Source organism: Haemaphysalis longicornis, unplaced genomic scaffold (genome assembly GCF_048455015.1).
Source record: "Haemaphysalis longicornis isolate Haplotype H1 unplaced genomic scaffold, Haemaphysalis longicornis Haplotype H1 scaffold_1, whole genome shotgun sequence".
Taxonomy (NCBI): domain Eukaryota; kingdom Metazoa; phylum Arthropoda; class Arachnida; order Ixodida; family Ixodidae; genus Haemaphysalis; species Haemaphysalis longicornis.
Window position 1 is genome coordinate 239,714,085 of NW_027526203.1, and position 25,074 is coordinate 239,739,158.

Here is a 25,074-nt window from a genome sequence, read left to right on the forward strand (position 1 = left end):
TTTGAAGCCAGCATGCAGATTTCCACGCCACTCGCACAGAAGACACTCGAGTGATCGACATTATCGTCAACCGAAACCGCTGTTTAACAGTCTGTATAGAAAACATAGCATCTAAATTTGATAAAAGGCGTCTGTCCAAGCGCCGCGACATTCGATTCATGGACTGTATGGCGGACTGCATGCACATCGCTTCGTTTTGCTGCCGATATTGTCCCGTCGTTAATCTAGCACAACTCCTCTCCAATAAACTGTCCACTTTCAGCTCCGTGGTCAATAGGCACCCCGAGTCAATAGGCACCCCGAGCTGAGCCTACGGAGGCAGCACACTACTTTTCCTAATTAGTCCGACTACTGCGCGTGCTATAGGCTACCATTTCCTGACCAGTTATGTACCCGACTCACCGCGCCAACGTTTGGCAGGCCGCACAAACGTGTCGTGTCATAGGACAAGAGGAGGAGAAAAATAATTGTAAAGGGCGCATCGGCGCTTCCCTTTTTCCTTATCTACCACCTTATCTGTTGGTCGCCAAACCCGCCACAGGTGTCTTGTGATCTTCACTTCAACCATTATTTTCCCGCTGCTTTTATTACCCTGGACGCTGTTGGGGTCGGTGGTTTGACGCGTCATAAAAGGGGGGTGGTTAAACACTCGATCAGCGTGGTTGCGCTTAAGTAGATTGAATGAGATGAACAGGGGCAGCGACCAGCACGCGATCTCTCCTGAAAAAAATTACGCTCACACCACACCCCCATGATGACGTGTAAATGGCGCTGCTGCCCCGGCGCTGCAAACTTCACTGCAGCGTGACGATTCCGGTAAGCACCGCTAGGAGTACAAATACTAGAAAAAAGAAATAAACGCTTTATTCGAATGTTGCAGCATGTGTAAAGCAGCTCCAAAAATACTTGCACAGGTACACAATTCCTATAAACGCGGCTGTGTACTAGAGTACTTAAAACTCTCAACAAAGCCAATTTTATTTATTAAAATTGTCATTAACGCAAAACCTCAAAAGTATGCTACATATGTACAACGTTCCGGAACAGTACCGGAACCTGGAATGTATACACTGTAATCCGGCGTCCATCCTCGCGTGCACACCCCGCTGGCGCGCGTCACGTTAGTGAAGGTGGCTTCTGCTTGTAGAAGGAGGAGGAGAACCAGATGGAGTGGCTGAAGGAGTTGCACGACCAGGAGAAGGAGCGCGGGAAGAAGAAGTCCGCCAGCCCGTCCTGTGGAAAGGGAGGAGGGAGATTCAGGAATGTCCCGCAGAGGGCGGAGCCCACACAGCAAGACGTTGGTGCAGGCAGCACCAGTTCTGTGCAGACAGCATTAACAAAACAATAGATTAGAAAAAAAACGATTCAAAAGAAATTGAGCTTCAGCCCAGGATAGACAATTTCGGAGAGGGATTAACGGGATTCCTGCACAATGATGGGTTAATACTTGTTTTCCGCCGTTCTCCCCTCTTCCGCGATATGATCGACCGGAAACACAAGGGTTTAAAACGGAACTCTGTGCAAGCAATCGCCCAACGACCGCTCTCTTTTCTGCAGTTTCAGTTGCACGTCTTCGTCGCATAGCCTCAGCATTCTTCCATTGACGCTGGCTTACAGGATCACTCGTCCATCGTTACTTCCAACCACATATGGCACACAAAACGCAAGCGCAGCCACTAACACGCCTCGGAACATGCGATCGCTTCACGAACCTACCGAAGGCGAAGTGCCGCAGCTGTCGGCCGACCTGACCTAGTGTCAACTATGCTCGCTGGGCGCTATTCGATACACATGCGGAACAACTTTATTATGCTACTACGCACATGAAGCGCAGGATTGAGCAAAGAATTCTGTCTCGTGAGCTGCTAGCTCCCTGATCTTATTCCCCACAGAACTTGTTTCCCCATGACAAAGAACGGGTAGAAACAGTCGCGACACCACTAGGAGCATAGAGTGCTAGCTCCTTGATCTTAGTCCCCACAGTAACTTGTTTCCCCATGACAAAGAACGGGTAGAAATAGTCGCGACGCCACTGGGAGCATAGAGTGCTAGCTCCCTGATCCTAGTCTCCACAGTAACTTGCTTCCCCATGACGAAGAACGGGTAGAAACAGTCGCGACGCCACTAGGAGCATAGAGTGCTAGCTCCCTGATCTTAGTCCCCACAGTCCCTTGTTTCCCCATGACAAAGAACGGGTAGAAACAGTCGCGACGCCACTAGGAACATAGAGTGTTAGCTCCCTGATCTTAGTCCCCACAGTAACTTGTTTCCCCATGACAAAGAACGGGTAGAAACAGTCGCGACGCCACTAGGAGCATAGAGTGTTAGCTCCCTGATCTTAGTCCCCACAGTAACTTGTTTCCCCATGACAAAGAACGAGTAGAAACAGTCGCGACGCCACTAGGAGCATAGAATGCTTGCTCCCTGATCTTATTCCCCACAGTAACTTGTTTCCCCATGACAAAGAACGGGTAGAAATAGTAGCGACGCCACTAGGAGCATAGAGTGCTAGCTCCCTGATCTTAGTCCCCACAGTAACTTGTTTCCCCATGACAAAGAACGGGTAGAAACAGTCGCGACGCCACTAGGAGCATAGAGTGCTAGCTCCCTGGTCTTAGTCCCCACAGTAACTTGTTTCCCCATGACAAAGAACGGGTAGAAACAGTCGCGACGCCACTAGGAGCATAGAGTGTTAGCTCCCTGATCTTAGTCCCCACAGTAACTTGTTTCCCCATGACAAAGAACGAGTAGAAACAGTCGCGACGCCACTAGGAGCATAAAATGCTAGCTCCCTGATCTTATTCCCCACAGTAACTTGTTTCCCCATGACAAAGAACGGGTAGAAACAGTCGCGACGCCACTAGGAGCATAGAGTGTTAGCTCCCTGATCTTAGTCCCCACAGTAACTTGTTTCCCCATGACAAAGAACGAGTAGAAACAGTCGCGACGCCACTAGGAGCATAAAATGCTAGCTCCCTGATCTTATTCCCCACAGTAACTTGTTTCCCCATGACAAAGAACGGGTAGAAACAGTCGCGACGCCACTAGGAGCATAGAGTGTTAGCTCCCTGATCTTAGTCCCCACAGTAACTTGTTTCCCCATAACAAAGAACGAGTAGAAACAGTCGCGACGCCACTAGGAGCATAGAATGCTAGCTCCCTGATCTTATTCCCCACAGTAACTTGTTTCCCCATGACAAAGAACGGGTAGAAATAGTAGCGACGCCACTAGGAGCATAGAGTGCTAGCTCCCTGATCTTAGTCCCCACAGTAACTTGTTTCCCCATGACAAAGAACGGGTAGAAACAGTTGCGACGCCACTAGGAGCATAGAGTGCTAGCTCCCTGGTCTTAGTCCCCACAGTAACTTTTTCCCCATGACAAAGAACGGGTAGAAACAGTCGCGACGCCACTAGGAGCATAGAGTGTTAGCTCCCTGATCCTAGACCTCACAGTAACTTGTTTCCCCATGACAAAGAACGGGTAGAAACAGTCGCGACGCCACTAGGAGCATAGAGTGCTAGCTCCCTGGTCTTAGTCCCCACAGTAACTTTTTCCCCATGACAAAGAACGGGTAGAAACAGTCGCGACGCCACTAGGAGCATAGAGTGCTAGCTCCCTGATCCTAGACCCCACAGTAACTTGTTTCCCCATGACAAAGAACGGGTAGAAACAGTCGCGACGCCACTAGGAGCACAGAGTGCTAGCTCCCTGATCTTAGTCCCCACAGTAACTTGTTTCCCCATGACAAAGAACGGGTAGAAACAGTTGCGACGCCACTAGGAGCATAGAGTGCTAGCTCCCTGGTCTTAGTCCCCACAGTAACTTTTTCCCCATGACAAAGAACGGGTAGAAACAGTCGCGACGCCACTAGGAGCATAGAGTGTTAGCTCCCTGATCCTAGACCTCACAGTAACTTGTTTCCCCATGACAAAGAACGGGTAGAAACAGTCGCGACGCCACTAGGAGCATAGAGTGCTAGCTCCCTGGTCTTAGTCCCCACAGTAACTTTTTCCCCATGACAAAGAACGGGTAGAAACAGTCGCGACGCCACTAGGAGCATAGAGTGCTAGCTCCCTGATCCTAGACCCCACAGTAACTTGTTTCCCCATGACAAAGAACGGGTAGAAACAGTCGCGACGCCACTAGGAGCACACAGTGCTAGCTCCCTGATCTTAGTCCCCACAGTAACTTGTTTCCCCATGACAAAGAACGGGTAGAAATAGTAGCGACGCCACTAGGAGCATAGAGATCTCAGTAGTAGTATCTGTTTGTTTTATGGCGCAAGGGCAACGATGGCCAAAGAGCGCCAATGCAATGGTTGATCATTTTGAATGATGTTTTAATAAAATGGTGCTGTAAATGTGACGATTTTAAGAGAGGTTAGTGTGGGGGGTGTATACAGCCCCTCATTTAAAACAGCAATAAAATTGGGGAAATGGGAATGGCAGGGTAAGAATGTAAAAAATAAATAGACACTCATAGCGTCCTCCCACTCTGAGGGGCCCCGAGGTTACACATGGTATGATATGCGGTTTAAAAAGCCAATGTCTCCCAGGTAAGCAAAAAGGCGTTTACTTGGAATTAAGGGTTGATCAGCTAAAAACATCGAGGGATGAAGAGGAATCATGTGAGTGTAGAGTTCCCGGAAGTGCTTTTTCCTTGCCTTGTGGAAGTACCCACACTCAACTAAGACATGGCTGACGGATAGGCGATGTCCGCACCTGTCGTATTGTGGCGGTGGTTTGCCCTGCAGAAGGTGCGAGTGAGTAGCGTATGTATGACCTATTCGTAATCTGCACATGTATACTTCCGTTGTTCTGTTGTGTTTTTCTGTGTAGTAGCTGCCTAATTGGGGTTTTATAGTGTGGAGTTTGTTATCTGTCTGAGTGTCCCAGTGTTGCTGCCAGCGTTGTCGGATTGCCTTTCGAATGAATGGTTTCCAGTCAAGATAGGGAAGCTGCTGAACGTCGACGCTGCAGCAAAGTGCTGCCGCAGCGGCGCTCTGGTCTGCGAGTTCATTACCAGGAATGCCACTGTGTCCAGGCACCCAACACACGACTATGACCTGTTTTAAAGCGTAGGCTGCCATTATCTCTTTAACTAACCTGTTCAGCACAATGTTCCTACTTGGTTTTCCATAATGCAGTGCTGTCACAACACTCAATGAGTCTGTGTATATAATGGATTGTTGTGTCTTTGTTTGTATTATGTGTTCTAGCGTAATTAATATAGCATGTGCCTCAGCCGTAAATATACTTGTGTTTCTGTTTAGTGTCCTTGTGCTGGCAAAGTTGGGACCGTGTGCAGCACATGCCACAGCAGTGGCAGTTTTGGAGGCATCTGTGTAAAAGGCAGTGTACGGGAATTTGTTTTGCAAGTGCAGGAAGTGTTGTCGGATGAGTTGTGCGGGTGAATGTTTTTTGTAAATTTCCTTGAACGACATGTCACAGGTGACAGGGCGTAGTTGCCAAGGCGGCATGAACTCAACGAAGTCAGCTTTGTAAGATTCTGATAAAATAACCCCAAGTTCCTCCGCATCCACCTTCACTCGGATAGAGAAAGGCAGAGGAAGCGATGGACGGCTCAAAAACAGCCTTTCGGACGCTTTGTTTTCAAGAATAGCATTTAGCGGATGACTATTTAAGGATGTTGCCCTTACGCAGTACAAAAGTGCCATAAATGTACACTGGTGCTCTAAGCACCACTGATCCGTTTCTGCATAGAGGCTTTCAATAGGACTCGTCCGGAAAGCCCCGGACGCCAGGCGGAGCCCCAAGTGCAGCACTGCGTCCAGCATTTTTAGAGCTGTGTTTGAAGCAGACCCATACACTACACTTCCATAGTCTATACGGGACCTGACAAGACTGTTAAAAACACGTAAAAGGCATGTTGTATCTGCACCGTATGACTGGCGGGAGAGGACTTTTAAGATGTTCATAGTCTTCATGCATTTCATTTTAAGTTGTTTAATGTGTGGGATATATGTAAGTTTATCATCTAAAACTACTCCAAGAAACTTGTGTTCTCTTTTTACGGGTATGTCAACTCCCTTAAGTTGTATGGTTGGTTGCAGATGGATCCCACGCTTCCTGGAAAAGAGAACACAAGTGCTTTTCTGCGGATTTAGGATAAAACCATTTTTGTCTGCCCACTTGGCTAGTCTGTTCACAGCAACTTGGATCTGCTGTTCACAGATAGAGGAGTTGCATGACCTGAAGCTGATGTGAACATCGTCTACATAGATTGAATAAAAAATGGTGGGTGGCAGTGCTCTCCCTAACGTATTCATTTTTACAATGAAAAGTGTGCAGCTAAGTACTCCACCCTGGGGAACGCCATTTTCTTGTGTATACGTCCTGGATAATGCTGCACCAACTCGTACCCGGAATGTTCTATCTGATAAGTAGCTTTCCAGTGTGTTCAACATGTTTCCACAAATGCCGAAAGATTTAAGGTCATGCAGGATGCCATACCGCCAAGTGGTGTCATAGGCCTTTTCGATGTCAAAAAGTACAGATATACAGTGCTGCTTATGGGCAAAAGCTTCTTTAACATAAGATTCAACAGCTATAAGATTGTCAGTTGTTGACCTGCCCAAGCGAAAGCCTGCCTGGCAGCTATCAAGGACACCATGATATTCCAAGAAATAGATAAGCCGTCTATTGATCATCTTTTCAAAGAGCTTGCTCAAGCAGCTTGTCAAAGCAATAGGGCGATAGCTTGTCACAGAAGAGGCATCTTTCCCCTCTTTCTATATAGCCAACACAATTGCCTCTTTCCAAGCATGAGGAAAGTACCCAGCACACCATATCTTGTTGTACAAGAAGAGAAGAGTATTGAGGGTATCTATGTGCAGGTGCTGAATCATTGTGTATGTTATTTTATCAGCTCCTGGCGCCGAAGCACGGCATGTGTTGAGGGCTACCATAAGTTCCTGCAGCGAAAAAGGAGAGTTATACCCATCATTAGATTTCTTGTGGTCACGAATACGCTTTCTTTCAATAGATTCTTTGTATCGCAGGAATGTCTCAGTGTAGTGGGAGGAGCTGGAAATATGTTCAAAGTGCTGTCCCAGGGTGTTTGCTTGGTCTTCAAGTGTATCGCCAGTGGTGCTGACAAGAGGTGTGACATATGTTTTCTGCCCCTGCAGTTTCCGTATCCTGTTCCAAACTTTGCGCGCATCTGTATAGGAATTTATTGATGATAGAAAAGACCTCCAACTATCTGTTTTTGCCTGACGTCGGATTCGCCGTCCCATGGCTTTTGCGCGCTTGAAGGAAATTAGGTTTTCTGTAGTAGGATACCTGCGGAGGACCCCCCAGGCCTTATTCTGAGCATTTCTGGCCTTCTTGCAATCATCATTCCACCAGGGCCTCTGAAGATTACGTGTGGTACCGGAGGTCTGGGGAATAGAAACGCTAGCAGCATCAAGTATATGTGCTGTGATAAAGAAGCACGCTTCATCAATACCTAAGTGTGTTATTGATGTGTAAGTAAGTTTCGACATCTCTTTAAACGTTGCCCAGTCGGCACCAGCTTCTTTAAACTTTTCATGTGAAGTGTAACTGTAGGGGCATTTTTCTAAATATCTGAGGGTGACTGGGAAGTGGTCGCTCCCGTAGAGATTCGTACCCACTTCCCATTCGATGGATGGAAAAAGAACGGGGGAGCCTATAGCAAGATCAATGTGTGAATATGTGTGGTGTGCTATATTGTAGTATGTCGGCTGCTTTTTGTTAAAGAGACAAGCTCCGGATGACAAGAGAAAGTTTTCTATCAACCGGCCCCGGGAATCTGTGCGTTCCGATCCCCATAGTGGGCTGTGCGCATTAAGGTCACCAACTAGTAAAAACGGTTCTGGCAGTTGATCTATAAGGGACTCAAATTCGTAACTGGACAGACGATATTCAGGGGGAATGTACAGTGAGCAAATTGTTGTTAACTTATTGAATATAATTGCCCGAACAGCAACCGCTTCTAGGCCGGTGCGCAAATGGATAGATTGACAAGGGACAGCTTTTTGTATAACTATTGCCACACCACCAGAGCAGTGCGAGCAGCTGTCTCTGTCTTTTCTAAATACTGAGTATTGGTTTAGGAAGTTGGTATGCTTAGAGTTCAAGTGAGTCTCTTGTAAACACAGGACAGTTGTTTGAGTTTTGTGTAGGATTTCATATATATCATCTAGGTTTTTAATTAATCCTCTACAGTTCCACTGCGTAACTATTTGTGATACCATAAATGTTTAAAGAAGATTTTGGCTGGTGAAGACTAGGGATGGATGTATCACCTACCACACTCAGGTATGATCTGGGCCAGTGACACGGGGGGCTGCTGGCTTTTTTCCCCGCCCCGCCATGGAGCGCTGTTCTTTCACCGCCTTTGGTGCTGGCCGAGACGGTGTCATGTCCATGTCCTCGTCTGAGTGCTGAGACAGCGACGAGATGGAGTCCTTGCGGCCTCCGACACGGAATATGTTCGAAGTGGTGGAAGGATTTCCTCCCACCATCGTTTGTTGCGTGTTGGACGCAGAGGCGGTCGAAGGACCCGCCACATCTACATCCATGGCCACCTGAGGTCTGGTAGCCGGAAGAAGGGGACCAACGGCAGAGCCGTCACTCCTGGCGTTCGTGGCCGACGCAACACTTGCGGGTGCCACAGGTGTTGCGTCAGCTGGTTGGGCTGCCTTAGGCAGCACTTTGGGGGGCTGGGGCGGCACCAAGTCTGCTTCGCAGTACTGGGTGGCCGCAGTGTCAAGACGCCGCTCCGCCCCCCGGCGAGCTGCGTCGGCATACTTCGCAGAAGCAAAGGCGCTGAGCCTTTTCCGCGCTTCTAAGTAAGAGATGTTCTCGCTGACTTTAAGATTGAGTATTTTCTTCTCAAGTTTGAATGTTTCACACGTCCTTGAGTAAGCTGTGTGCGGCCCACTGCAGTTCGGACACTTAATCAAAGTGCTGTTGCAATTCTCTTTGGCGTGGTCGTGCTCTCAGCACTTTGCACACGTTAAACGCCCACGGCAGTTGTTAGTACTGTGCCCATAACGTTGGCACTTCAAGCACCGACGCGGGTTGGGGATATATGGTCGGACGGTACAGCGAAGAAAGCCTGCATTCACAAATTCGGGTAAGGTACTGCGGTCAAAGGTGAGGACAACATGTTTGGTTTTGATTTCCTGATTTTCTCGACGCATAGTGATCCTCCTTACTGCAATGACGCCCTGGTCGCGCAGGCCCTCGAGGATGTCAGAGTCAGTTTCATTGCAGAGATCAGATTCGGATATCACACCTTGGGATGTATTTAGCGTTCGGTGGGGAGTGACTTTGACTTTCAGGTCGCCAATGAGGGTTTGTTGAAGAAGCTTTTTTGATTGTGCCGGGTTGTTTACTTCTACAAGGATCTCTCCAGAGGTCAGTTTCTTGGCTTTGTAGTGTTTTCCCACAACACGTTCAATGCACTTAGCTATTAAGAAAACGGATGTAGATGTCACTGGCTTTGTATTGTCTTCGGATGCAATGATCAAGAACCGGGGAAAGTTGTCAGGTATTTGGAATGATAGGGCAGGCAATGGGGGAAAGTTCGCTTCGGTGCGGCCCCTTTTGGGGGGCCGATCAGTGGGTTTAGAAAATTTTGAAAGAACCATGCAGCATGGAAAAAAAGCAGGGAACGGGGGTACTTCCTTCGCTCGGTTTACCCTGATGCCGAGAGAGGTCCCGGAGCTCCCTGCCTGGTAAACAGACAGGGAGCCCATCCGCCGGAGCTTGACCACGGCTCCGACAGCCACCGTTTGTGGTTTCTACCCTTCACCTTAAAACTCCTAGCCACGGTAGGATACAGCGTGAGTATGGGGGCTCGGGGTCCGCGGTATCGCCAGTACCGTCACCAAGATTGCTCAAGGTGCCCCGTGCGGGGAGCATAGAGATCTCAGTGAGTCAAAAATGAAACTAGAAATTGCGACCGGAGAATAACAACATGAAGGTTGTAGAACCTCCGCACTCTGATGGAGATGACGCACTGAATAATTTGCTAGCACTTCCTGCGGCTCTATTCAAGGCCTAGTGCAAAGGGGAGAAGACAGTCAATTCATTTGCCAGTTCACTTGCGCGTGCACGTACCTTGGTCGAGGGGCAGTTAATCCTTGAGTAGTACTCGACAGTGTAGAATATGAGTATCATGCCCCATCCGGAGATCAGCGTAATCCACAGGAATACGTTCCAAAAGTGGGCAGTCTTCTTTTTCGTCGCGAACATGAGTCCCACTACGAAACAAAAAAAACACAAATGAATTACGGTTATGCTAATTGTAATCATTACGCTTTTTCCACGCGCGACCTGCCTCCATGGAAGGCGATTTCATAATAGTGTACTTCAAAGTATCCCACAAACACTAAGCAAACACTGATGTTCACTTTTTCTTTAATTTTATAGCAATACTCGCTTTGTTCTGCGCTGGGAGAGTTCTATTTCGTTTTACGCTGTGTATATACTACATGTATAATTGAATTGAAAATTGAATGACATTAAGAGGGGTGAGGTCACACGGCCGTAGTTGGGGAAGGGGAAGAAGGGAAGGAGTGCACGTGCTAGGGACTTTTTTGAGTGTACGCATTTCCCTGCCTTGCTCCTGGTTCGTCCAATCCTCCGTTCCTCTTTCCCTCTTCTGTCTTTCCCCATCGCTGGCTCGAACGCAGTGCGTTGAGCGCGCGCGAGACAGACACAGAGATGGAATTATTTAAAGCCAGAAGTGACGTCCCGGCCCGAAGAGGCTGTTGATATCGTGAATGAAAGTGGTAACAGTTCCGGATGCACGACGGCGCATCCACTACCGGAGACATCTGGCCCTAACATCAAAGCACAGCAGTGCACTTAGGAAGCGGCGAGCGCGAAACTAGTAAATCATGCGACCTTAGGAATACTCAAACGCACAGAAAAAGCTCGTAGGCACCGCGCCACATCATTAAACTACCGGCTTTGCTACTAAGCCACGTCTTACATACTGTGGGCGTCTCACCTTTTTCGATTATCCTTGCCACGCTCGTACGTATGAGCACTCAGTGAGAAATTAAATGTGAATGCAAAAAAAAAACCCAACAAAAAACGAAAGCTGAATTCATCTATTTCAGTATTTTGGTCCCTGGAGGTAAATAGCTAGCAGCACGACTCAAGTTGATTAGTGCATCACACTTCTAACTCCGACATATAACCATTCACGTTCAATGTTATCCGTGAAATTGTTCTTTATGTACATTCTTGTAAACGCTAAATTCCTTCAGCGTTACCGATCTTTTAACTTTTAACGAGCGGTGCATGGAGGATTATTGCACCACACGTTAAGCAGGAATAATGTGCATGAAGTAGGATTTTCTGAACAATTTATGTGCGTCTACCTCGATAACCTTGGTGCGTTTCAAGTCTTCCGAACAATTTAATAACCTCGCCATTAACAATTAACGCGAAGTAGTTGGTCGCTTCCCATTTCCAATACATAATCTTCTCTGGGAAGATTGCGGTTACCAAACACAGCGGTTACTAGCCTTACAATGCATTTAGGTTGAAAACAAAGATACGATTGTAGCCCCAGGCGACGCTAGTACCGTGTCAGGCTTCGCTTCATTATTTTCACACCTAATCATAGACAAGTGCACTTGTAGAAGCAATGACACGATTCCACCATTTCGCAACCGTTCGGGTGGCTGCACCATGCAGGTTCGGGGAAACAGCTGTGAAAAGAGTCGCAATGTGTACTTCCTAAGGCTGTGTCCAGAGTGCCGTCCGACGGTACAATAAGCACTTCACTAAAGCGACGTCCACTGGCATTTCGATGAAAAAAATGCCGCGTCTGGCACTAATTCGCCCTGCATTAATTTAGCGTAACGCAAACTAACCTAACTAACAGAAAAAAAATTAGATCACCGAAAGCTAACCTAAGCCATGAAAATTATAAGTAAAGGAGGCAAGAGCCGGACTCGAACACCGCCCTTAGTAACAGGGAGCAAAGACTGAACCTCTACACTGCAACGGCAGACGCTCTGGCCTGTGTCAGGCCGGTCTTAAAAATTCGAATGTCGTCAGACGGCACTGCCGCGGCTGTAGCGCTGAGATGGAGTGCCGTCGGACGGCACACGAGTCACTGCGATTTCCTAAATCAAATGGCACAGCCCGTTTGCCCGGTAAAAAAAAAACGAAACTATCGCTAAAAAATACCGCTATATATGCTATCGCTAAAAAAATATCGCTACGCCTGGTAAAAAAAAAAAAAAAAAAACTATCAGCGCAGTCTTTGTCTTGTGTCTGTCCTTCTTGCGCTGTTTTGCCTAGCCTACCTTTTGATTTATTGCGCTAATTGTCCTCAAATAATGCTGAAACACCATTCAAAACAATCGTTATTTCATAATTCGCATCCGATTGATTACAGTCACGATTACGACAGTTCCGGGCCATCTTGGCGGCGGTCCACGAAAAGGTACCTGAGCAAATTAGCCGAAATAAGTAGTCACGATTTTAAGCACGCAAAAATAGTGCCTGAACAGACATCACTCACGCGTGTGTTCCAACGGGCGTCTGCACAGGGCGCGGGGGAGGGGGAGGGGGAAGGCAGGGACGGGTTACCTTTTTTTTTTTTTTGTTGCTCGTCCACACAGTGGTTGGGGGCATGTATACGTGTACCGGAGTTGGCTTCAGGGCACTGAGACCGAAGGAGCAGGGGCGGCGACACGCTCACGCCCCGAGCTCTACATTTTGTAAATGGAGTCCACTTACCCCCGAAAGTGCCGTAGACGACCAGAATGACGGGAAAGAAGAAGCGGTAGCTGAGTGCCAGGATGTACTCGTGCACCAGAGCAGACAGGAAGAACACCACCAGCATGGCACACTTCTTGTTGTAGTTGAACAGCTGCAAGGAGCGGTGAAAGAGACTCGCATTCAGGGCGGCATGTCAGATGGAACGTCTGCAATTGTAATGCGCGCTTCGGAAATGGCTGCCACGATGCGGCTGCGAATGGGAGCAGGCATGTGATGTGAGCAGAACTATAGCCGCCAACACACCTCCACCGAACAACAGAGCAGACGAGCGGGGACATACACTCGATACTGATGCAATGATAAATCAAGAAACGTTCAACCGACAACGCTGGTCTGCATGCCGAAGGCATGGATGTCGCAGCAGTAACACTTGAGTAATTACACGCAGCTAGTATTTAATAGCGCAAGACTACACAGTTCATACGCAAAGTGCCCATACTGTGCCTGGCTGCTTTCGTATCGGTACTGCCGTCAGTACTGCCGTCAGTACTGCAGTGTAATCTTAACTCGCCGTAAGCTCAAACTTTTTCGCCTTCTCCACGATAAGTTCAAAAGGTAAGAGGTTTGTGAATGCCGTTTTTGTAACCGATGTACTCTTTCCGCGACGAGCACAGCGAAAGCGCTGAAGGCTGACGAAAAATGGATAAATGTGGAGGCACCGCTCAATTATCCGCTCTCGAGTTGATCGCTTTCCATTGCCCGCCCTTGCAGTCCACTCACCCTAACATAAGCGAGAAAAATTCTCAAGTGTGGCACTTGGCCTGCTTGATAAATACGCGGTATGAAATAAGAGCCCTTCGCACAATACGTTCCCAATCTACAATGTTAGCAGAATCCGATTTTGGTTCCGTACAGGTATACTATATCAATAAATTCCTTGAAAGAGGTCTCCCAGAGAGCGGTGCTTCATTCTCGCGTCTTCAAGTCCCTCGAATCAGTCAGTAGATGCCAGTGTAAGCTTACGGGAACAGCGCTCAGAAACAGACAGAAAACAAGAGGACACCACAGGAGCTGGTTCTGGTCGTTTATACGTATTCTGTTTTGAGCTGCGACCGTAAACCTATAGTCTAATTTAGTAGCTCAGTTTTCTGTGCTCAGTGTGGACGGTTTATATAGACTAAGCACGCAAACTGCGGTGCGTTATCAGTGATAAAGAATACTTAAGGGCGAATTCGTGCAAGTATGAGTTGCCGAATCAGCCGCTGCCACCATTTTCGCTAGAAGGAATGCAGAAAAGCATTCACGGTTCCGCTGAATGTGAGCGAGAAACAGGGTCCTCCCAATTACAGTTTTCTTTTAACGGAAATTTAGGCAGAGGCTGGACCCGCTTACCTTGTACGCGTCACGGTAGACGTAATTGAAGAGCCAGTCGTGGACCACCAAGTTCCAAGATCTGTAGTAGTCTGCGTACGTGGTGCTGTTCCACCAGTCCTGCATTAACGAAGTAACAAAAATAAGGAGTAAAAATAAAGGTAAGATGATCGAAAAAATGATCGTAAGCGGCTCTTTCGAGTCAGAGCAGCTACAAAGGACGAGAAACGCGAGGACACGACCCCTTCGGACCCCGTACACGCGACCAGTCTGCACACAAACTAATTCGCATACCGCCGAGTTGAAACCATTACCTGCACAACATGAGAACCCTTATCTGCACAAGATTATGGTGTGGGCTGATGAAACGTTGCTCCATTTCGAGTACTAGCTGGCGCCTATTTCATCAAAGACAGCCGCATAGGCACTTCTGGCTTATTGCGATACTTTCAGAGTGCCAAAAATCCGGTGTAAATTCGTTTTTAAATCCCTCACCACCTCTTGCCCTCTTCCACTCCAAGGGACAGATAGGGGTACAATTCGAGACTGCGTGCGCACTGCCGCCAGTTTACAAGCCCAAAAATGGAGTAGCCAGCCGATTAATTACTTCAGCGGCAATCACTGCATGTTACGTGTCCAACAGCCGATTTAACGCTTGGCAGGTTTCTTTTGCTTTCGTTTACATTGCTTGCGGCCAGGACTAGTTCACGCGAGCGGTCGCCGTCTACAAAGGACGCACCAGGTAGAAGAGGCGGTCTCCGAAGCGCATGGCCTCGGCGAAGATGTTGAGCCAGCAGTGGAGGAAGCCGTAGAAGACGAGGAACATGGAGATGCTGCCCAGCAGCAGAATGGAGCAGCCGGTGAGCGTGAAGCCGAGCAGCTGGAAGTCCTCCTTGCCGGCGTCGCAGAACAGGTCCTTGATGAAGTGGTTCAGCACCACCGAGTACATGAGCACGCACGCCAGGAACTGGCCGAGGTACCACAGCACCACGCCCCAGCGAACCCTGGGCGTCCTGCACGGCGAGTTTACCCTTTGTAGCTATAGAAGCTTACACAGCATACGTGCCGGCACCTTCAGTGTGAAGACGTGGATGTCATAGAGAATGTCGTACTTTGAAGTGGTATAAACAAAATGTATTCATATATTGACGAGAAGCACATCTTGTACTTCTCATAAGCGCAGGAAAGTACTGTAGCAAGCGTAGAAGCAGATAAACGACTTCAAAGTGCAACTTCCATTTCTGACGATTTTGTCCCAGCAAGTCAACGGCACAGCAGCAAGTTTGGCACATTTTTTTTACGCATCAGCAAAAAGAGTTTGCGCAAAAGAAACGTTTTCAAAGGTGAGCCAAATGTGAAACAGGTTATGGGTCACAGGCTCAAGCGACACTGACACATGACGCCCCTATACACGCGACGTCACGAACGAGGTCCCAACTGCCAGCAGTCGCAATCGACCGACAGAAATAATGCCCCAGAACTACACTTCAAGCTCACTGGCCAATTTTGAGCTCGTAATATATGCGGCCATGGGCGTCGGTAAAGGGGTGCAAAAGAGGCACTTGCCCCCCCCCCCCCCCCCTTTCCCTCCAAGCCAACCCAGCACAATTGTCCCGCCTTTTCACCCTCTCCCTCTTCCCCCTCAATACAATGGGTTTTCCACCCTCAAGACAAAATCCTGCCGACGCCCATGTATGCAGCTGTACGCTTGGTTCAGACCAACAAAAACACTAGATTCCTCGACGATTGCGAAAAGATTGCGACCAGCTCAAGCATGCAAGGCGAATTCGGTGTGGGCGATCGTTGGAGCGTCGTTTCAAATAACGCGAGCGTGTATGTTACGTCCTGGCAGTCGTGTATTTCCGCCGCCATATCGCGCACCACTGATCTAAACCAGCGTGACCCGGGAAGAGAGAGAGAGAGAGAGAGAGAACATTTTAATGAGCTCAAATGTGAGAGTGGAACCCTAGTCCGGGAATCCATGCGTTGCCCTCGCCGTCTTGGCCCGTGTCACCAGGAGAGTCTGGTCCTCCGGTTGACAGCTGGTCAACAGTGTCTCCCACAGCTCAGGAAAGGAACAGGTGGAGAGGGGTGGTAGGGCTGGGTTGTGAGCGCATTCAACAATTATATGCTGGAGGGTACATAGCTGTGGACAAAACTTGCATAGCGCGGAGTACTGTGTGGGAAACAATAAATTAATTCGAACCGGGTGAACGTACGTGCCTGCTTGTAATTGTCGGAGTGTTATTTCCTGAGTTTTGCTGAGGGATGGGTGAGGGGGCACGGGAATTTTTGTCTGGTGGTCCGGTAAAATTGGGTAATTTCCTGATAGGTGAGAAGTGGCGTCGGAGCTGCGGTGACCTCTGGGGCTCGGTGGGCCAGTTCGCGAGCCTGTTGGTGGGCGAAGTTGTTGCCCGTTACAGAGGCATGGGCAGGTGTCCAAACGATCGCCACTCGGTGAGATCCGGGAAGGTTCACTATCAGCAGGGCTAAGTGAAAAGAACGCAGTTTTCGAACTGTGATAAAAACTGTTTATGTTTTCGTCTGGGTACAGCCGCGGTGAGCACGCTGGGTATGGAGGAAGAAAAATACGCGTGTCCAGCGAAGAAATGCTTTCAGCGCGCGCATCGCGTCATCTGAGCCTCTCCTCGTCGTCTGCTATGTTGCGTGTCATCTGCTAAGCGAATCTCGCTTCGTACCTTCAATCTCAGATCCTTGTATGAACGTACCTGAATAAAAAATTCCCCGCATTTCCCCGAGGGGAAGAATGTGAAAGTGCGAATGCACGAGTTGAATTTGCGCAGTTCGGTAATGTTCGCGAAAGAGAGATCACACACACACACACACAACTACAAAGAAAGAAAGATGGATTTATTCACAGACACCTATTTGTGTTGTCGTTGTACTTGATTGCTAGAGCGGATCTCAGCTTTGAAATTTCGTGTCAGTACTCCTTTAAGCGGGTGCATTAGCCCTTCTCACGCCCGATTCTTGGCCAATCCCCCACGTGGGTATGTGCCATGTCAGCGGCCAGGCAGCGCGCGCCCATCTCCCCCCGTTGCCAAGGAAGGCGAGGAGATTCCTGGCCAATCCCCCACGTGGGTATGTGCCATGTCAGCGGCCAGGCAGCGCGCGCCCATCTCCCCCCGTTGCCAAGGAAAACGAGGAGCGCACGCACCCGCAGCTGTTGCTATGCGGACGGCGGCGGACGCTTCAGGCTCGCTTAAGAAGTGCATTCGCACTTAAAACGATGAAGACGTTTTCCCACTGTAAATTGAATCGTCATCGCAGTGCCCGAGCTCACTCGGGGGCTGCATTTATTTGTGACAAACAGTGCACGTATTTTGTTTCAGTGGGGAATGCGAAGGCGATTTCACACGTGTAACCAATGAGCGTCTGACACACGCGACATGGCTTCGGGTCCTCTCTACCGCGTTGGACGCTCTAACATTGGTGCAGCACTGCGATATAGTGGGCGTTGTGATGAGATATTATGTCGAAGGTTTATATTCCTCGATGGCGACTCCCTGTTCACACAGCACCATTCGCCGGTTGACACGTTCATGACAGTAAAAAAAAAGATTACCTGACGCACCAACAGGTAACGCTCTTGCCACGGTACCATATTGCTGAACATTGCTGAAAGCGTATGGGGCCGTCTGAAAGCTGCCTTAGCGTGTATACAGATTTATTTGGCGAATGCAGACCAGCTGTGGGCTGCAGTGGATGACGAATGGAGTTTCGTAGAGGGGATGAGGCGATTGTTTCGGCCCTCTGAGTTACATGTAAGCAGGCATTTCAGTGAATGGGTAGGTGACACTTTCTGTACTCTACGTCTATGCATTATAAAGTGTATTTAATATCATTTTGGTTCGTGCTAACAAGAACTGTGGTTGATTCCTCTGTCATAGGAATCGGTAAAACACGAAAGTGAAACGTGCAGCGAAATCTGCAGTTGAGCATGATTTGCGGGTCGGCGGCTGTCTTGTGGGTGTGCTTGGCGAACGACGTCCTGCTGGCGGGTCGCTTCGGCAAAGGTGTACTGGAGTCATTTCCGTGATGGATATGACGTCAGTGAAATCTTCGTGTATCCCGGCATAAAACACTTTCGTGTTAAAATATAAAACCCGAAAACGAACAACCGAAATATAACGTGCTCTTTAGTACTAAAGGTTGCTTCCCCGCGAGAACACCCTATGTGCAGGGGTGCACCCTTTACAGGCCGCTTGCTCCGTTGTACTGGCGTCACTTCCGTGACTGATATGACGTAAGTGAAATCTTCGTGAATCCCGGAATAAAACACTTTCGCGTTAAAAAAAAGTGCTCTTACAATCCCCGTAACAATTTTATTATAAGTCTTATTGAAGGTAGCAGGCGCGTTACGCTTCTGTGACGAACTCCTTGGTTTTTATGGGAGCTAATGGACGGATTACCGCTGAGCAACAGTTTCTTGCCGATCTCAGTTTGCAGTTATTGTTAAAGTATCTGACAGCTCTGCCGCCAAGAGTGAAATGGAGGTGGCAGACGAGGGGCAGACGCTCCAATGACGCGATTCGCACGCTAAAAGCAGTCTCGCTCGACACGCACTGCGCATGCGTAAACTTCCCGCAGCCCACGGTAGGCTGCCCTGACAGTACCAGCGTCGACGCGCTCCCGCGTTCACCCTAAGCGTGCTCACTGCCCTCAGGACGATCTTGCTTGAAGGTGATTCCCTTTATCCGGCAGCATTGGGATACGGCTGGGCTTTCTTTTTTAGTGTCTCCTGCTCAAAACAGTTACCTCAGCCCGCATGCGTCGGTGTTATTCCTCTCGTCACAATAAACACACAACAGGCATTTTGAGGGTTGCTTTAGAGTAAAAGTTGGAGGTAATTTAAAGCACGAATATTACGAAAAACGAAGGCACTGCTCTCTTTTTAAGGACTGTGAGCCACAAGCTAAAATTTCAATTAGGCAAAAAAAAAGTGCAGAAGAAGGTAAATAATAAAAGTATGTGTATAGGTCGAGATACGCTTTTCACAGGCATGCTTTGTGCAGGTGTGCGTTACACAAAAAAAAGTGCCTCCAGGAAATTCAGTCAGCGCTATTTCCGTAGTGCACAGTATCCGCCGCTGTGGCTATGTTGCGCTCATCGAGCGCAACTTCAACAAGCAAGTTAACACTCGAAACCTGTTTATGGCACTTTCAAACACGCCTAAAATGCACATTTTTTGCAAAACGATGGAATAACTTGCCTGGGGTAGGAGTCCCTGTAGACGAGAGTAGGGGCGAAGAGGAAGTAGAGCACGCAGGACAATCCGGGTAGAGTCAGCTCTACGTGGTTGTTCTCGCTCTTGGCTGCATAATTGAGTCATGCGAAGAGACAAAAAAGATACTGCATTGCAACCCATGGCAAAGGTGCTTTTAGGGGCGAAGCTCCTTAAGGCGTGGGTCTGTCCATCCTCGACGTATGTATGTAGCCACCTCTAGTTTAGTTCTTGGATTGTTTACTAGATGGCGTGGCTACCTCTAGTTTAGTTCTTGGATTGTTTACTAGATGGCGGTACTTGTAATGATGAAAAGATGCGCTTGGATTGTTTACTAGATGGCGTGGCTACCTCTAGTTTAGTTCTTGGATTGTTCTAGTTCTAGATGGCGGGGAGCGTTGTAATAAAATCTGTTCGCTGTTGGCGCGCTCGGAGTCGCCCGATGGATAAGGCTGCAGATGTGCGAGCCCGCGAGGCAGAAGCGCTCCGTGAAGCTGCGCGACGCCGCCGCCAAGATCCTGCCGTACGAGAGCGGGAGGCCGAAGCGTGTCGTCTGGCTGCGCGACGACGCCGCCAAGATCCCAGCGTTCGAGAACGAGAGGCCCAAGCGTCACGGCAACGGCGCGAGGACCCTGCCGTACGCGAAGCGGCACGGCTGCGGCGCGAAGAGGATCTCCAAAACGTCAGAGAACGGGCAGCGGCGAGAAAGCGCGCGTATCGGCAGGCAGACCCCGATGCAGTGAGAGCTCGTGAGGCGTCTGCAAAACGCATCAGGCGAGCTCAGCCCCAAGGTGCCGACGCGCGGTTTAAGCGAGACTTTCTAGACGTTACGTTCGGACACAGATGTAGTGGGCGAACTTTCACTGAAGAGTCACGGTTTTACCGATGATTTCCCCTCAGGAGCTTCGCCCACTCATCATCATTCACCCCGTGGATATGCTGTGAATTTTTTTTCTTGATAAACGGTTTGTGTTGCGTCCGCCTTCACCGAAGTTGAGTTATACTTTCTCGTGAGACACACTCGGCAGCGTTGAGAAAAAGTGCTTCTGCACACCTCCACTTTGGATTGAAACGTTTACAAGGGTTTCCAAACACACTTAAAGTACTGAAAATAGGGTTTTAACCACTAATACGTATGCTACACGGGCGCCGGTAACTGTTTCCTCCTCATTCACCCAGTTGAGCTGGTATTCTGCTGTCACACGCGACATAAAGGCCGAACCGCATGAAGCGTTTTTTCACGCGATTCGCGCGCCTCGGCGTTGCGCGTGCGTTTTTTCGACGCCCGCGTCGACGATTCCGCGCCCGCGGCAGCATCTGCCTTGGCTAGATTTTGACGCGCGTCGCGCGCGGTAGTGGGAGGAGCCTGGCGACTTGCGCCAATGGGGAGGCGCGCGCCTCATGGCGGTGGTTTCGAAGCGCTCGAGCCAGCCGTCTGGCTCCGCCGGTGATGTTTAGGCTTACCACCCCAGCAGATATTGAATGGGCGCTTTCACTAGAGGCGCGGATGATGTTTTATAGTACCATTTTCACCCACAATATAAGCTCCTTTACCGCACAAGCAACTTCGTGCGTGCCTTGGGTGGCATTTTAGAGAGCGCTTGGAAGTGGTCGCTCGAGCTCCCGACACCACTTCGCTGCCGAAGCCCCCGCCATGTTGCCGCCGCCGGCCGCGGCGCGCGCAGCGTGCGGGTGGTTACGCGGCAGCGTCAGCGCGCCTGTGGCGTGCGCGGCGCGTTTTCGCGAGCAGATAACGCTCCATGCGGTTCACGCTCTAGATATTTTCCGCACGCGCGTTGTGAGGGTCAGAAAATAGGTAGTCTAAAAAACTAACTTGCGCGAGCCGGGAAGCGCGAAGCGGTGAAACAAGCGTAAGCCCGGGAAGCGGGCAAGGAAAGGGACATAGCAGCGACGGAGGAGGGTCGAACGTGGGCTCCGAGTAAGGGCGACGCAAGGGGCTAAGGAAATGGCAATGGCTAGCGACGAGCTTCGGAGGTTGCTGTCCAGGGGGCTGGCCAACTGGGGACGGGCGTGGCCGCAATGTGCAACAAAGCACTACAGCAGATAAACGGAAGGTCCATCTAGGCTGTCCCCTGCACATTCTTACAGGAAGTTCTAAGCATCCCCTGCAATTAGCCCCTTAGGGGATGGCATATCCTGTCGTCATCGTAATCGTCGTCTCATGTAGTCACGGCACTAAAACACCGGGAAACTGAACTGGTATTCTGCTGTCACACGCGACATAACTGAGTCTGGCCATTGTCTGAGTCTGGCCATCGTGCGGTAATGATTACGGCACAACGTGCGAGCTTCTGATCCTCGGGCCGTGGCAAAGCTTAACATGGTTCTACGCATGATGAAAAAACCGAATTCCGTTATGAAATTATTTTAAGGCAAATAACTTAAATATTTTCAGCACGCGCGTTGTGAGGGTTGTGAGGTTTACGCCTCGCGCTGGAGCGCTTCGTGCTTCAAAGACACCAGACTTCTACAGCAAAGCTGTGTACCTCTACTCCCCAACGGTTTCATCTCCGTTGGCAAAAACGCCAAGGCGCCAAGAATACATTTATCCACTGAATGCTTCGCCCCTCCCCAGGTTTTTCGTTAGTGGAGATGGCTCGGGTTTTTTTATATCTTACTTGTGCACACCCTCATGTGGTACGTTGAAAAGGGGAGGGACATTAAAATGGTTAAAATGAACAAAAATACGCAGCATATTAATGCTTAGGTATTTAGAGCATTTTTCCCCGCCAGCTTTTCGCCTTTTCTTTTTGCATTTTGTGGGACTAGAAGACAGAGTGCTCGTAATGGCCAACGCGAACGAAAACATGGGTCGAGAAGAGAGGGTACAACCCCGCCGCTGCGTCGTCCCCTCCCTTGACCCGTGCTTTCATTCGCGCTGGCCATCATGCGTATCTTCCAACTCGCCCAATTCGCTACACTAAACCAGAGTGCGTTGTCTTCGGGCGTGTGAATAGCTCTTTCACAGAGGTCGGCGCTGGTTTTTTGAACAGAACGTTTAAACAAACACCGTTTATTTTAAGTAATAGCCCTTTATCCACTTCAGACACCGTAAATAATGCAATTAAAACTATTAGCTGTTTAATTCGGGAAGAGCGACTGCACCCTGCGTAGCACTCGGAGTGCACTGGCAAGCGCCTTCACGCGTGATATAGCAGACATCGTAAATAAAATATTGTGCGAAGAAAATCACTTGCTACCCCTTACAGAAACAGCAAAACTAATGATAGTAACGTTTTAGTAGCGAGTTGTAACAAGAGAAGAAACGCGCGAATGGGGAAAAAAAAACTAGCCAGATGGGTCGTACGTTCTTGCCTAATGACTAAGCTGTATTGAACTCCGCTCTTTGGACCACTCCACCTAGATTTTTTTTTTTTTTCAGTTTTGGAGCCATGGCTTGTTGAAATGTGCTAGCACCACGTGCGGGGAGGGGGGGGGGGGGGGGTCTGAGCCGTAATTTCTTCGTTTTTTTGACAGCAGGGGTAGAGCCGTTACGCGATTTTTTTTTTCCCTTGGGCGCAGTGAGTGATCTTTCGGGAGAGTTGCAGCGAAGAAAAAGCAGATTGATTGGGGCATTTAATACGCGGAAGCTATGAGACGCGCCGTGGTGGAGGGCTCCGAATTAATTTTGACCCCCTGGGAATCTTTGACGTGCGCCGAAACCTCGACGCGCGGGCGTTTCCGCTTTTCGCCTCCATCTGAAAAGCAGCCACCGCGGCCGGGAATCGAACCCGCGTCCTTGGACTCAGCTGCACAACGCCTTAGCCACTGAACCACCGCGGCGGGTTGGGAAGTTTTCGGATCAGAGACATGTGCAGCTTTACCAGTAGTTGCAAGAGATAAGGGTGATGACAACTCACCTTTTAGCTCGGCATACTTGAGCACTCGCCCGATGATCTCCCTCGTGTACGCGTACGATTTCATCAAAAGCCGTACCTGAGGAGAAAAGATACAGACACAGAAAACGAGAGCAAAAAATCAAACCGATGTGTGTGTGTTTGCGGAGGGGGGGGGGGGGAGCAAATTCGCAACCAATGAACCTGAGGTTTTCCTGGCCTGTTCTTTTAAATGCAAATATATTTTAACACGCCCACGCACCAGATGTATTAACGCGAGTCCATCGTAAAAAGGTTTTGCATTTTGTGTGCGCGCGTGTGTGTGTCGCTTAATGCATCGCTTAATGACCCCGCATTTGGTAAGTATAGTAAATATTGTCCTTCAACGCATTAGAAGATGAGCAGTTGTATAATAGGGTATACGCAAGCTTATGGCACACGCAAACGCGTTGCAGCCAACAGGCGGGGAAGACGGCGCAAGAGGCTGTGCACGCGATATTTCAATGGGAAATTCCAGTCAGGCCAACCCTCGAGCCGAAGTCGAGGTTCCAGGCGTCAATAAAACTGCTCGTCGTCCGCCTGCATTCAAGCGGGAAGCAGGCGCGCACGCACACTGCGAACGCCCGCGCTGCGAACGGGCCGAAGCCAGTGAGACTAGCCAAAATGCATTTTTAGCGCAGCTTAAAAGGAGGAAAAACCGGCAATGCGAAAAAGTTGACAACACGCGCGAGGTTTGTGTCGCACTTGCAGCGACAAGGTAACGCTCATGTCACGCGCTTCTACTGTCGCTGACGAACGCAACAGGAAGGTGAAACCGGACTCGCAGGTGGCACTGGCAGCACTCAGCTTCAAGCAAGTCTTGCACGCCGTAGTTGTGCTTGCAGGCGGAACTGGCAGAAACGTGCGTGCTACATCAATGCCAACGTACTTGGATTCTGTGATGGCGCGTCATGTAGAAGGGCCGCAAGGCAGCGTCGATTAAACGGGAACAAAAAGAGGGAAACTAGCGAAGCTTTGGGGGGTAATCCCGAGAGTAGCCACAAAGGCGGGATGTTTGGACGGCATATTTGGATAATTGGGGGAGAAAGACAGAAGACAGGTTCTGCTCATACAAACGACTTTCCTTCGTCCCTCCGCCATTATTACAATCTCTGCGCCAAGAAACAGCACGCACTGTCGGAACTATTCTAATTGAAAACGAAAGCATCTTAAGTGGCTATATTTACAACGGCGAGTGCGAGATGCTGTGCGGGGATAGCCAGGTAGACCGTTCTTTATCATGTGAACTGACATAATCACGTGGATGGCCATGTTTGCATGCCGCGACCTATACGTTTCTTTCTTCTTTAAGGCTGAGTTCTGCTCACCCGTTTCCTGCCTTGTCACTGATCTTTCGCGTCGTGTAATTTCTTTCACGTGGCTTTCATCAATCAGACACAAAAGCAACGCAGCCGGCGCCGTGAATGTTATCTATCGACCCTAGAGAAATGCAGTCTGTGCAAACAAACCCCTCGCCGGGTCAGCAGACCATTCCCGAAGCGATATACGAATCACCGGCCCGCCGCCGCCGGGCTGATGGGATTTGTGCGACGTTGGGAAGCAAAAAAAAGTCTGCACGTGGAATATCGTATGAAAGCACTTTTCTTTTTTTTTTTTTTTTTTGCACCGAATTAGTCGCTTTCTTACACCAAGGTGGCCACAGCCATTGCTAGGCCGCTCACTGTTCGCCCGGTTGCTGTAATGCTTTGCAGTCGCAATGTATACTGAACGCCTGTTTCACAGCACACATGCGGTCATTTTTTTCTTCACCAGTAGGCTTCACGGCAATGCTAAACGTGGCAAAGCCAACTTACACAGACCAA

General features: G+C 49.3%; 1 protein-coding gene across 2 annotated transcripts in view; it reads right to left on the bottom strand.

Moving 5' to 3' along the window:
- Positions 1-842: 842 nt before the first annotated feature.
- The window catches only part of LOC144143039 (sterol O-acyltransferase 1), a 130,473-nt gene continuing 106,241 nt past the window's right edge, over positions 843-25,074 (bottom strand). For both annotated transcript variants that reach the window (XM_077674869.1, XM_077674862.1), the window contains exons 8-14: positions 23,237-23,312; positions 19,344-19,446; positions 14,850-15,123; positions 14,132-14,230; positions 12,758-12,890; positions 10,115-10,257; positions 843-1,233 (exon numbers count right to left, since the gene is read on the bottom strand). In XM_077674869.1, the coding sequence (XP_077530995.1) occupies positions 1,117-1,233; positions 10,115-10,257; positions 12,758-12,890; positions 14,132-14,230; positions 14,850-15,123; positions 19,344-19,446; positions 23,237-23,312 (945 nt within the window). In that variant the 3' untranslated portion in view covers positions 843-1,116. The remainder of the gene's footprint in view (positions 1,234-10,114; positions 10,258-12,757; positions 12,891-14,131; positions 14,231-14,849; positions 15,124-19,343; positions 19,447-23,236; positions 23,313-25,074) is intronic.